This window comes from Sciurus vulgaris (genome assembly GCF_902686455.1).
Source record: "Sciurus vulgaris genome assembly, chromosome: 11".
Taxonomy (NCBI): domain Eukaryota; kingdom Metazoa; phylum Chordata; class Mammalia; order Rodentia; family Sciuridae; genus Sciurus; species Sciurus vulgaris.
In genome coordinates this window covers 1,486,572-1,498,100 of record NC_136472.1, presented here as the reverse complement: position 1 = coordinate 1,498,100, position 11,529 = coordinate 1,486,572, and the positions used below count along the sequence as shown (strand labels likewise).

Below are 11,529 nucleotides of genomic sequence, written 5' to 3'. Positions count from 1 at the left end.
AGGGGGTTGTAGATGATCCCCAAGGATGGAGAGAGCCGCGAGGCAAAAGGCCCGCGGAAGGAGGGCGCCCTGGGGAAGGGGTCACCCCAGGTGCACCAACCCGAGCTTCCTGGGCGGGGCCTGCGGGCAAGCGGCGACGACTGCAGGCTGGGGACCCGGCTCCGCCCGAAGGCAGGTGGGCGGGGAACAGCCGGGGTCCCCGAAGGGGTGCAGAAGCCGAGCGCCCGGCGAAGGGAGCCGTGGACCCTCGGGAGCGGCTGGGGGAGCGCGGGGCGGGCGCGCTCCCGGTGCGTGCGCGGCAGGTCGCCCCGCCCAGGCCCCGCCCCCGCGCCGGCGGCCTCGGCCCACGTGACCAGCCCGGCAAACAAGTCGGTCAGCTGACTCGCCGGACTGCGCCGTCATCCCGGCTATAAGCGCGCGACCTCTGGGACTCGGCTGGCTCCCACCCGGCTCTGCAGCCATGCAGCCCCCCAGCCTCCTGCTGCTCACGCTCGGCCTGCTGGCCGCGTCCGCCTCGGCGCTCGTCAGGTGAGCCCCTGGCCGCGCAGCGGTCCTGCGCCTGCGCCCCCCGCGCGCCCCGTGCTGGAGTGCACCTGTGCAGCCTGCGCGGCCACCTGCAGGGCCCACCCCTAGGGACGGCGCTCCGGGGCGCAGGCCGGCGGGGCTCCGTGGCCCGCACCGCTCTGGGGTGGGCCTCGAGGGGACAGGAGGTTTGCCGTGACTGTGACCCGGGGGTCGGGGACTGTGGAGGAGCAGTGCTGATCCGGCAGGCGGAGTTCGGGGGAATCTTACTGGGGACGCGCTGTGGGTGGCGGGAGGCCAAGGGCTAGGCCCTGGGCAAGGCAGTCTCCCTTTGGGGGACCTCCACTTTGCCATTTGTGAACTGGAGGGTGGTCTTTCCTGTACTTGGGGGATGCTCCTACAGTTCTGGGTGGAGAGACCCCAGGAGGCCCTAGGAGACCCATAAGTCCCAGGGACAGGAGGAGGTGTGGGGGAGAGGTCCAGCTTGTCCACCCCTGGGGCTGGGGCTGTGCTCCTGTGCACCAGGAGCTCTTAAGGCCTAGGGATCTGCCCCTTTGTGCCACATGAGGCCTTCCTGCAAGACCTCCCTTGTGGACAGATGGGGGAGGTCATAAGTCTCTGGGGCCTGGGAGCTGGCTGGGGACAGAGACTCACCAAAGGCAGAAAGACCGTGGGCTGCAGCCTGGGGGTGGGCAGCCTCAATGGGAGCCATTGTAGGGAGCAGCCACAGGTCTGAGCCTGCCTTGGCCTTGGTGCCCCACCTTCAGGTCTCCCCTCTCTGGGGAGGGAGGCTTCCTGGGGGCAGGGCAGCTGAGCCAGAGCCCCTCACCTGAGCCTAGGTCCCACAGGTCTGCTGGCACCTGTCTCCCTGAGCCCTGGAGGGCGTGTCCCTCCCCTAGGCCAGAATTTGAACTCTTCCAGCTCACCCCTATTTGGTAAAAGCCCTGTGTTCCTAGAGCACGCCCTTGCCATGCCAGAAGTTAGCTGTGACCTTGTCCTCAAATCCCTGGGGCAGGGAAGGGTCATCGAAGCAGTTCAAAGCTCAGGCTAGCTCTCCTAGGTGCAGGGAGGCCAGCAACCCCAGGAGATAGGCAGGACCCTTCACTTCGGACATTGGATGGCAAAGCCCTATGTTTCACAGAACCCAGAATACCTGACCTTGGTCTCCAGCACCTACTGGGCAGGCCAGACCCCTGAGGCCTCCTGGGCAGGCTTCTGGAGGGAGGCTCCAGGCAGGCAGGTGGGGCTCTCTGGTGCCCAGGGGCAGTCCTCAAGCTTGTGGGCTGGTAGTACATGTGGGGCAGGGGTCCTGGGGTAGTCAGTAAGGCCTCGGGAATTGGCGTCGTGGCCCTCTGTCAGGAGGAGCCACCCGGGGAGGTCAGACAAAGCTGTCAGTGCCAGCCTAGAGGGGAGCCACACTGGTGTGGGCCCTGGTAGAGAGCAGATGTGGCCAGGGGGCCAGGTACAGGGTGATGCCTCCAGGGCTTCAGGCAGGGCAACAGGTGTCCATCGACACCCTAAGTAGACACCATCCCAGCAGAGACCAGAGCAGGTGTGCAGGAGGACTGGAGACCAGCGTGGCCTCCCAAGTCAGCCACTGGAGTGACTGAGGGCTGTTGGGCTGGCGTGTGGCTCGGGAGGGAGAAAGGTGGGCACACTGGCCTCCAGGCCGATGTGGGGTACAGAGGGGGTTGGGCCTCCCAGGACTTTGGCCTGGCCCCTGGGGTGCTGGTGGGTCACCATTCACTCATTGAGGGCAGCTGGGCCTGCAGGTTTCTGGGCAGGAGTTGGGTTTAGACCATGCTGAGTTTGAGACTCCTGGGAGCACCAGGAGACCATGCACTGTAGGGCACCTGGTGGCCAACACATGGTCTCTGGAGGGGGCTGCCTGAGAGCAGCAGCCTGAGCGCCCCCTGACGTGCCCCACCCCATCTTGACAGAATTCCCCTGTACAAGTTCACGTCCATCCGCCGGACCATGACGGAGGCGGGGGGCCCGGTGGAAGGCCTGGTTGCTCAGGGCCCCATCACCAAGTACTCCCTGCAGTCTGCGGCTGGGACTCAGAGCCCGGTTCCCGAGGTCCTCAAGAACTACATGGACGTGAGTGTGTTGGGCTGTGCTCACTGGGTCAGGGCCCCTCGGGCTCTGCAGCGTGTGCACCTGTTCAGGGGTGGTGCTCCTGGCTCACCACGCCCTTCCCTGTGCAGCTGGCCCTGCTGCTGCTGGCCCTGCACCTCGGGACGTGTCCCGCTGCCTGTCCTGAGCGCTGGCTGCCAGCTCAGAGATGCGCTGTCGTCTCAGCCTTAGCACCATCCGGGGGCCCTGAGCCCGGATCACCTGGACCAGCACACCTGCCTGGGTGTAACTGGCTAGAATCTGCGCTGCCGGTAGTCCTGCTGGGAGGCCTGCGGTGACCGCGTGGCACAGGGCCATCTCCTCACCATCTTCTCCGGGGTCAGCAGCCCCTCTCATGCCTGTGTCCTTGAGGGAGAGACACGCTCTGAGCCACAGACAAGCCTTGACCATTTGGTTCCCACTCTGAGAACAGCTTCTGGGCCAGAGCAGGTGGCTGTGGGGCTGCCAGGACCATTCTTGTGTCCTTATCTCTGAGTCCCAGGAAGCCCCTCATCACAGCCAATCCTGGGCTCTCTGGCCCCCTGGGCTGGGGGTGGTTGTGCCCTCTGTCTTGCCTGGCCACAGCCAGGGTGGTGACAGGAAGCTCAGGACATAGGCATGTGACTGGCTGGGGAGGTGGGGGCCTGCCTTTGTGGGCCTCACTGGCCAGTTCCTGATCCCCCAGGGTGCACGGAGATTTGCTGAGTCACCGCCCCCCATGGCCACTTGGGGCAGTCGGTGGTTACTGCTGCTCCCTGGAGCCGGGAGGGAGTGGAGCCAGGCTTCCTCCAGTGACGGGGGTGCCCTGGCAGGCGGGGCAGCTCACCCCAATCTCCAGGAACCCCCCTACCTCCCACCTCCGAGAGGACCGAGGACAGGGCTTCCTCCCAGAGGCAGGTCTGGTCCCAGAGTTGGTACCCTCATAGCCCTTGCTGTCCCTGTGAACAGATGGGGAAACTGAGGCTCAGGTGGTCGGCAGTGACTGAGTCAAGCCAGGGCGTCGGGCTCCTGGGTGTGGCTTCTCCCGTTGGCCCAGACCCCCCTCCAAGGCTAGTTGTAGGGCAGGGGCAGGACCTGAAGTTTCCAGAGTCAGGGCCTGACCCCGGTGAAGAGCTCACCTCCCTTCTCAGCCCCTAGAGGCTGGACGGCAGAGGAGTCTACTGGGTGGCTTTCCCCAGCCAGGCTTGCCCAAGCCAGCTGACAGCTGGCCTCATCTTCCGAGAACTTCTGCCCGCCCCGGCCTCCATTCCCCATTGGGTGCTGTGCCCGGGGTCAGGAAGCGCCCTGCCGAGTGCTGGGGCCTAAGGTCTGCTGGAGCCTGTCCTCCGGGGCCTCGTCAAGGTCAGCAGGTGCAGTGGATGCTGCAGCTTTGCGCTCTTCCCTCCAGCCTGGGCCTTCAGGGCCTGGCTCCCGGGACAGCCAGGGTCCCCTCAGGTTCAGTGGACGTGGGGTACCTTCCCTGGCCCTGACGGACACTGCCACCCCATAGGCCCAGTACTACGGGGAGATCGGCATCGGGACCCCCCCACAGTGCTTCACAGTCGTCTTTGACACCGGCTCCTCCAACCTGTGGGTCCCCTCCATCCACTGCAAGCTGCTGGATATAGCCTGCTGTGAGTCACCAGCCGCCCTGACCCCGGCCTCCCCCAGCCACATGCCGGCTGCTGGTCGCAGGAGCGGTGGGGGAGGCAGAGGCCGCAGCATGGGGCCTGCAGGCAGCCAGTGTCCTCCCACTCTGGGGACTCGCCTCTTCCTCCAGGGAGCAGGATTGCTCCCCAGCCCTGCCTTTCCCACCAGGCCACTCTGGGGCACAGCTGGGTGGAGGAGCAGGCCTGGGACCGGCAGGTGGCCCTCGCCAAAGCTCTTGGGCAATGACTGCACCTCTCAACCACATCAGACAGGCCCGGCTCCTCCACCCTGCCCGAGGGTGACCGCTTTCTGGGTGAACCTGTTCCAGCCGGCCCAGCTGGCCGCGGCCTTGCTTCTCCTCTGGGCTGGGACTGTACCAGCCGAGGATGGAGAGAGACGTGGGCTTGGGTGTCACAGCCCCATCCGGGTCCCTGGGCTGGTAGGCCACAAGTCATGGCCCAGCCTTACCCTGGGCAGTGTCACGGTAGATTGGGGGTCTGAGGCTGCAGTGGTGGGCAGCAGGCTGATGGCCTGCCCCCCGCCGAGCAGGGATCCACCATAAGTATAACAGCGGCAAGTCCAGCACCTACGTGAAGAATGGCACGTCCTTCGACATCCACTACGGCTCGGGCAGCCTCTCCGGGTACCTGAGCCAGGACACCGTGTCGGTGAGTCCCTGGGTCTTCTCCTGGGACTGGGGTGCTCACCGTGGTGACAGCCACGCTCGGGCAGCTGCAGCTGAGGGAGAGGGCGTGGTGACCTGGCCTCCTGGAGGGCTGTTGAGCCATGGGCAGGCCTGTGGGTGGGCAGCAGGCAGGGGACCTGGCGTGCTCAACTGCAAAGAAGCCAGCGGGAGGCAGGGCGAGCCTGGCCACGTGCAGACCAGAGGGGCAGCTAGGGACCCCCAGGGTCGGAGGGGCCAGTGTTCCCTGGAATTCCAGGCGGCGAGCAGGAGGAGGAAGGTGGGGCAGGAGCATGAGCAGCGAGCATCGCCACACCTGGGCAGGCACGGTGGCTCCTGGGCAAGAGTGGTCTCGCGCCAGGCCCAGGCCTGCTGGGCTGGTGGTGCGGGTGCAGATGGCAGGAGAGGGTTGGAGTTCGTTTTGGGTTTAATGTGACAACAGGGTGTTCAGGGACATCCCTGGGCATTGAGGGGGTCCCGTCCCTGCAGCTGGCTGAGGGGTTGGGCACTGAGGGTGAGATGTGGCAGAAGCCCCTGTGCAGAGCGTGTGGAGCAGAGACCTCTGCAGAGTGGCACAGGGCCCGTGCCCCCCTGCAGGTGAGGGTCAGGCAGGCTGGCCCTGCCTTCCAGAGAGGCCAAGCTGCCAGGGGCTGTGTCTCTGAGTCAGCGTCCATGTGGGCTGAGATCCTGTAGGGTAGTGAGTGGGTGGCACTCGTGCCCATGTGCTGCCGGGGTGGGTCCAGCAGGGCTCTGGGCCCCTCAGCTGAACAGGACGTTGCCCAACCTGCTCCCCACGCAGCCTCCAGCCGAGCAGCCTGCCTCCCACATCCTGCCCAGGCCTCCCTCTGCGGACCGGGGAGGGGTGTGGCCTGGGGTGGCACTGTGGGCATCGAGCCTCTCGGGCTGCAGGCCTAGGCCTGGCAACTTATCTCCAAGCCCAAGGGCAGGAACCAGACAGCCCTGGCACAGGGGTGAGGGCAGGGTGGGAGCCGAGCCAGCGCCTGCCCTCCACGCTCCCTCCTGCCCCCCCCCCCCCGTGTCCTGTGAAAACAAGGTCATGACGCTCCCTGTGAGGCGCCCCCCACCCTCACACCACATCCCTGTCCCCAGCTGGGTGTGGTGTCCCCAGCCTTCCGCCTGCCCTGTGTCTGCTTGTCTGGTGTCGGGAGATGAGAGCCACCTGAGCCGGGCATGGCAGCTGGCTTCCCAGGCTCAGGGACGAGTGTCAGGCTGCTGACCCCTGGGCTGCTGACCCTGCCCTGGCCTGTAGGTGCCCTGCAGTTCAGGTCTGTCAGCCCCAGGAGGCATCCAAGTAGAGAGGCAGATCTTCGGGGAGGCCACCAAGCAGCCTGGCGTCACCTTCATCGCGGCCAAGTTCGATGGCATCCTGGGCATGGCTTACCCCTGCATCTCCGTCAACAACGTCCTGCCCGTCTTCGACAACCTCATGGAGCAGAAGCTGGTGGACAAGAACGTCTTCTCCTTCTACCTGAACAGGTTCCAGCTTCCCCACCCCACCCCTCCCAGCTTTGACGGAGTACAGGCTGCGGCTGGGCTCGGAGCCCAGTCCCCCCTTCAGACTGTGCCCATGACCCTGACCTCTGACCCTGACTTCCCAGGAGGCAGGAGCGGCTACTCTTACAGACAAGCAGCCTGTAGGCCTGCAGGTCCCAGGACCCTGCCCGTGGGGCCTCCCTCCCATGGGGACAGGACCCTCGCAGAGGTGTGGCAGTCCCTGGTTCAGCCTGCCTGGCACTCCTTGGCTCTGGGGAGGGGCAGAGTGGTCCAGTCCTGGGCTGAGGGTGGCCCCAGGGGCCGTGGCCGTGAGCCCTGCTCTGTAACAGGAGCTCTGGAAGAGGGCTTGCCAGGCTGGGCCCTCCTGAGGGATGTGACCTCAGATGGACCTTGAGAGGCAGATGCTCCTGAGAAGGCCCAGAGTCCGGCCTCAGGCTGAGGGTGGCTTCTGGCCCTCCTCACAGGTGCCTCAGACCTCTGGCTACCTAGAAGGAACTCCAGGGGCTTCCTGCCGGGGGAGGGGACCCTCTGTGCAGCTGCTGCTCCAACACACTGTCCCTCCACCAGGACCTTGGGGGAAGCATGGGCCTGGTCCCCTCATGGGTCACTGCCCAAGTGCTGGGCAGTGGCTGGCACCGCCCTGCGGGGGCTCCAGTTCTGGTGCAGACAGGGATCAGCGGCAGCTTCCCTCCTGAGCTGTGGCTGCTCGCTTCACGTATTCCCGGCCCTGGGCTGACTGGGGCCGCCTTGGCCAGGGGGTGTCTGAGCCTGAGCCTGACCCTGACCCTGGGCACTCTGGCAGAATTCCGGCCCAGAGCCTTGCCCTGTGGCTCAGCCCTGCTCCTCCCTCCCCTGGCTTAGCACAGACCCTTTTCTCTGCCCCTTGCTCTGGGTTCTGCCCACAGCTGCTGGCCCAAGACTGCAGTAGAGGTGACAGCTGGGGTCATTTCCCCAGGACCCCTGGGTGCAAGGGAGGAGGTGGGGTGAAGAGGGTCCCCTCCCCTAGGCAGGAGGTTCACCCAGAGACCCACAGGTGTGACTGCCCAGGCAGGGTCTCAAGGTGGCTGGGCTGGGCTGGGGCGGAAGTGAGGCCAGTGGGGTTGGGGGACACGGGCTCAGGAAAGCAGGGTGGTGGGAAGAGCACGGGTGAGGGAGGAGGACAGGGCAGTGGTCAGGTGTCTACACACGGGAGGCCCAGGCTGGAGGCAGGTGGAGCCCAGTGGGAGGTCAGGTGAAGCTCGGGGCTTCTGAGCGTGGGGACACCCTGGCAGGCTGGTAGAAACTCCCGAGGCCAGCTTCTCTCAGGACGTGTTTGGTGACCACAGAGTGCAGTGGTCTGTGTCCTGCCCAAGTTGTGCCCTGGCTGGCTGTGGGTGGGCGTCCCTCTGACGGGCTGGAGAAGCCGGGCTTTGGAGGCATGTCCTCGAGGATGCAGGGAAGTTTGTTCCTGGGACAGCCAGTGTAGAGGCCCCGGCAGGAAGGAGCCACTCAGCCTTGGGGTTGTACCCCTGCCTCCTCTTGGAAGCCCACCCTGGTTTTTCCTTCTTGGGCTCCCAAGTTGTCCTCAGCCTTGATCCTGGTCGCCTGTGGCTGGGCCTCAGGGCAGGAAGGAGGAAGCTCGATGCTCCTCTTCCAAGCCTTCCCTTCCGGGTGGGCCAGGAAGTCCCTCTGTGAGAAGCCCCCATGACTGCCTCACCCCTTTACCTCTCACCTCCGGGCCCAGCCGGTGCTCTGGGGCGCCGTGGGCCCTCCTGTGCAGGGGCCTGGGGTGCTGACTGCCGCCTCTTCCCTCCCAGGGATCCCAGTGGGCAGCCCGGAGGGGAGCTGATGCTGGGTGGCATCGACTCCAAGTACTACAAGGGTTCCCTCACCTACCTCAACGTCACCCGGAAGGCCTACTGGCAGGTGCACATGGACCAGTAAGTTGGGGGCGTGTCTGTGGGTGCCGGGTGGCGTGGCACACAGGCCCCAGGGCACATGGCCCAGCCCCTCCCTCGGGCTGCCCGGGCTGCAGCCCCTGCCCGCTCATGGCCTGTGACTCCCGCCAGGAGCTGGGCCGGGCTGGACCCGACCCTCCCTGCCTTCTTGCCCTCTCTACCGGTCACTGCTGGCGGCTCGTGAGTCAGGTCGCCCTGAGAAGGAAGAGCAGGCCCATCTCCCGAGACGGAGTTGGGTGGCTGTGGTGGGCTGGCCCAGGTCAGGAACTCGCGCCCTCCCACCTCCAGGCTGGAGGTGGCCAACGGGCTGACCCTGTGCAAGGAGGGCTGCGAGGCCATTGTGGACACGGGCACCTCGCTCCTGGTGGGCCCCGTGGACGAGGTGAAGGAGCTGCAGAAGGCCATTGGGGCTGTGCCACTGATCCAGGGCGAGGTGAGTGGACGGCAGGGGGTCCCTGGCCTGCGGCCCGACCTCTCTTGCTGGGATGGGCAGCCAGGGGCGGCGGGGGTCCCTGGCCTGCAGCCTGACCCCTCTCGCTCTCCAGTACATCATTCCGTGTGAGAAGGTGTCCGGCCTGCCGCCCGTCTCCCTGCGGCTGGGAGGCAGAGACTACACCCTCTCCCCCGAGGACTACACGCTCAAGGTGAGTGGCAGGAGGGCGGTGCCCAGACACCCCCGTGGGCATCAGCGACCCCACGCCCACCCCGTGGCCTTGCAGGTGTCGCAGGGCGGGAAGACGATCTGCCTGAGCGGTTTCATGGGCATGGACATCCCGCCGCCCAGCGGGCCACTCTGGATCCTGGGCGACGTCTTCATCGGCCGCTACTACACCGTGTTCGACAGAGACAGCAACAGGGTGGGCTTTGCCGAGGCCGCCACGCTTTAGCCTGGCCCCTGCCCACCAGCAGAGCCATGGACCCGAGTCCAGGAGGCGGCCAGCCGGCCCCCAGCACTCAGCCCTGCCCACTCACACACACTCACTCACCGCTGCGGCCCGGCCTTCCATGGTCTCTCGTCCTGTGGCTTCCATCCCTGGGTCAGCAGCACTGCCGGTCTCTCCCAGGAGGGCGGACGCCAGGCCTAGGCGGGGATCTGTCTCACCCCTTGGAAGACCCAGCCTAGGCTTGGTGGCCGCCAGGTTTGTGTGTCCCAGGAGTCCCTCCCCTCACCCTGCCAGTCTGAGTTCCTGCCCAAGACAGACTGTCCTCAAGGGCTCTCCTCTGGAAACCTGCCCTGCCGGAGTCCCCTCCACTCAGCCTGGGCCTCGCCTGCTCTGTCGCCCTCGCCCGACGGAGTGTCCTGGCTGCTGAGGCCTGAAGACACAGAAGGAACAAGAAGACAGGCAGTCCTTGTGGGCCAGACCTACCCAGGTGGCCTGTATTGGCCTGAGTCAAGGGCCAGGGTGTCTGGGGCCATGCTGGCCTTCCTCTGGTGACCTCTGCTGCCCTCTTCCTGGGCGGCTGAGAGCCACAGCTGATAAGAAAATATAGTTGTTGGGCCTATTCCTGTGTTGGCGTGCTTTGTCCTCTGGAGAGGCTGTTCTCCATCGGGGCCTGGGGAAGGAGCGGTGGGCTGGAGAGATACCTGAGGGCCAGGGCAGGGGAGGGAGGGATGAACCAGGGTGCCCGGGCTTTCGGAGCCAGGTCACGCCGCCTAGGGGACCCCCGAGGCTGTAGCTTGCTGGCTGGCCTTGTGGCTAAGATGTGGCTGGCAGCAGCTGGCTTGTTCTGAGGCCTGGAACGGTGGCCAGCGGATGTGGCCTTGGCTGGAGGCTGCGGCGGGCCAGCGTGGTGGTTCTGGTGCGCATGCCTGCTCAGAGGCAGGCTTCCAGTGAAGCAGTCTGAGCGTGCACCCACTAGGCTTCCAGATGGTTCCGCTCTTGAAGAACAGTGTTGGGTGCCCAGTGGAACCTCTGACCCTTTTGGCATTTCCTTGTACCTAGGGGAGAGAAGGTATCTGCGTGGGCTCTGGCTTGGGCAGCCTGCCTCCCATCTGGGCCTCCTTGCCAGCCCCTGGAAGCAGCCCTGGGCTTGTGCAAGCCAAGCTGGTGCTGCCTAGGCCTGCCTAGGGTCACTGGGTTCAGGGCCCAGGATCCAGGGTCCCATGTGGGGCCGTCCCCGGGCAGCAGTTGCTGCAGACACTGGTATGCAGACTAGCTCCTAAGGTGGTCTTGTCGGTTGGAGGGAGAGGCTGGGGACGCATGTCCAAACGCAGCAGCGGGGGCTGAAGGCTGAGCGGTGGTGCACTCCAGGTGGCAGGGGCCAGAGTTTTCCGCGATGAGCAGTGCTAGCTCGGGAGTCTTGCTTGAGCCCCGCCCCCCCCCCCCCCCCCCCCCCCCCCCGCCAGCAGGTGCAGGATACTGGCACGTGCGATGTCATCCTCCCTGTGCCTTCCCAGCCTGCCGGACGGTGGCTGTCCTTGGACTTCCAGTCCCAGGGGCTCCAGGGACTATACCCTGGGGCTGAGCCCCAGCAACCACCTCCTCTGGGGAACACTGGTCCTGAGTTGCCAGGAAGCTGGTAAACATGTGCCCGCTGTTCTCTGCACCTGAAATATGAGAGGGAGCTGGGCAGAGCTCCGCAGGGCCTGGCAGGGTTTCTGGGGAGACCAGTGTCATCAAACACTGCATGGAGAGGCCGGAAGGAGGTCGCTCCTCCCTCCCCTGCAGGCCCGCGCTGCTCCCTCCAGGCGCCATCTCCTCCTGCGCTGCCAGGGCTTGCACCAGTGCAGCTGCCTGGGCGTGACCGAGGAGGGCTCTGTCCAGCTCGGCATGCGTGGGACCCTGGAGTCTGACTCGGGTTCAGATCCAGCCTCGGTGCCTTTGTAGAGGTGTGACCCACCCCGAGTCTCCAGTCCCTGGTTCTAGGGTGTGGGAAATAACGGGATCCACGTCACTGCTGGCCATGGGTGCCCAGCACGGTGGCCAAACACTGGCCCTAGTCTGTACCGGCAGGCTTGCTCTCAGTGTTTTCTGGCCCACACCCAGGCCAGCCCCTTCACTCACCACTCCAGTGGAGGCTGGGGGGCCCTGAGGCCTCAGGCCTGATGCAGTTCAGGGAGAGGGCCCTGACTGGCCTCACCCTGCCCTGTGGCCTGGAGTGGGCCTGCCCTGAGGGGCCAGGCACCCT

At 65.8% G+C, this 11,529-nt stretch overlaps 1 protein-coding gene across 1 annotated transcript; it reads left to right on the top strand.

Annotated features, from left to right (window-relative positions):
• The first annotated feature begins 369 nt into the window (after window positions 1–369).
• CTSD (cathepsin D) lies at window positions 370–9,903 on the top strand. Its single transcript, XM_079104953.1, has 9 exons — window positions 370–528; window positions 2,463–2,622; window positions 4,127–4,250; window positions 4,816–4,934; window positions 6,219–6,445; window positions 8,260–8,382; window positions 8,689–8,833; window positions 8,946–9,044; window positions 9,120–9,903. Exons 1-9 carry the CDS (start codon window positions 461–463, stop codon window positions 9,285–9,287), a joined length of 1,233 nt encoding a protein of 410 aa, XP_078961079.1. The 5' UTR covers window positions 370–460; the 3' UTR covers window positions 9,288–9,903.
• The last annotated feature ends 1,626 nt before the right edge of the window (window positions 9,904–11,529 follow it).

Coding starts and splice junctions, on each gene's coding strand:
- CTSD (XM_079104953.1), top strand. CDS start 461: ATGCAGCCCCCCAGCCTCCTGCTGCTCACGCTCGGCCTGCTGGCCGCG. Junction 2,623..4,126: donor TCCTCAAGAACTACATGGAC/GTGAGTGTGTTG, acceptor GCCACCCCATAG/GCCCAGTACTACGGGGAGAT. Junction 8,834..8,945: donor TGCCACTGATCCAGGGCGAG/GTGAGTGGACGG, acceptor CTCGCTCTCCAG/TACATCATTCCGTGTGAGAA.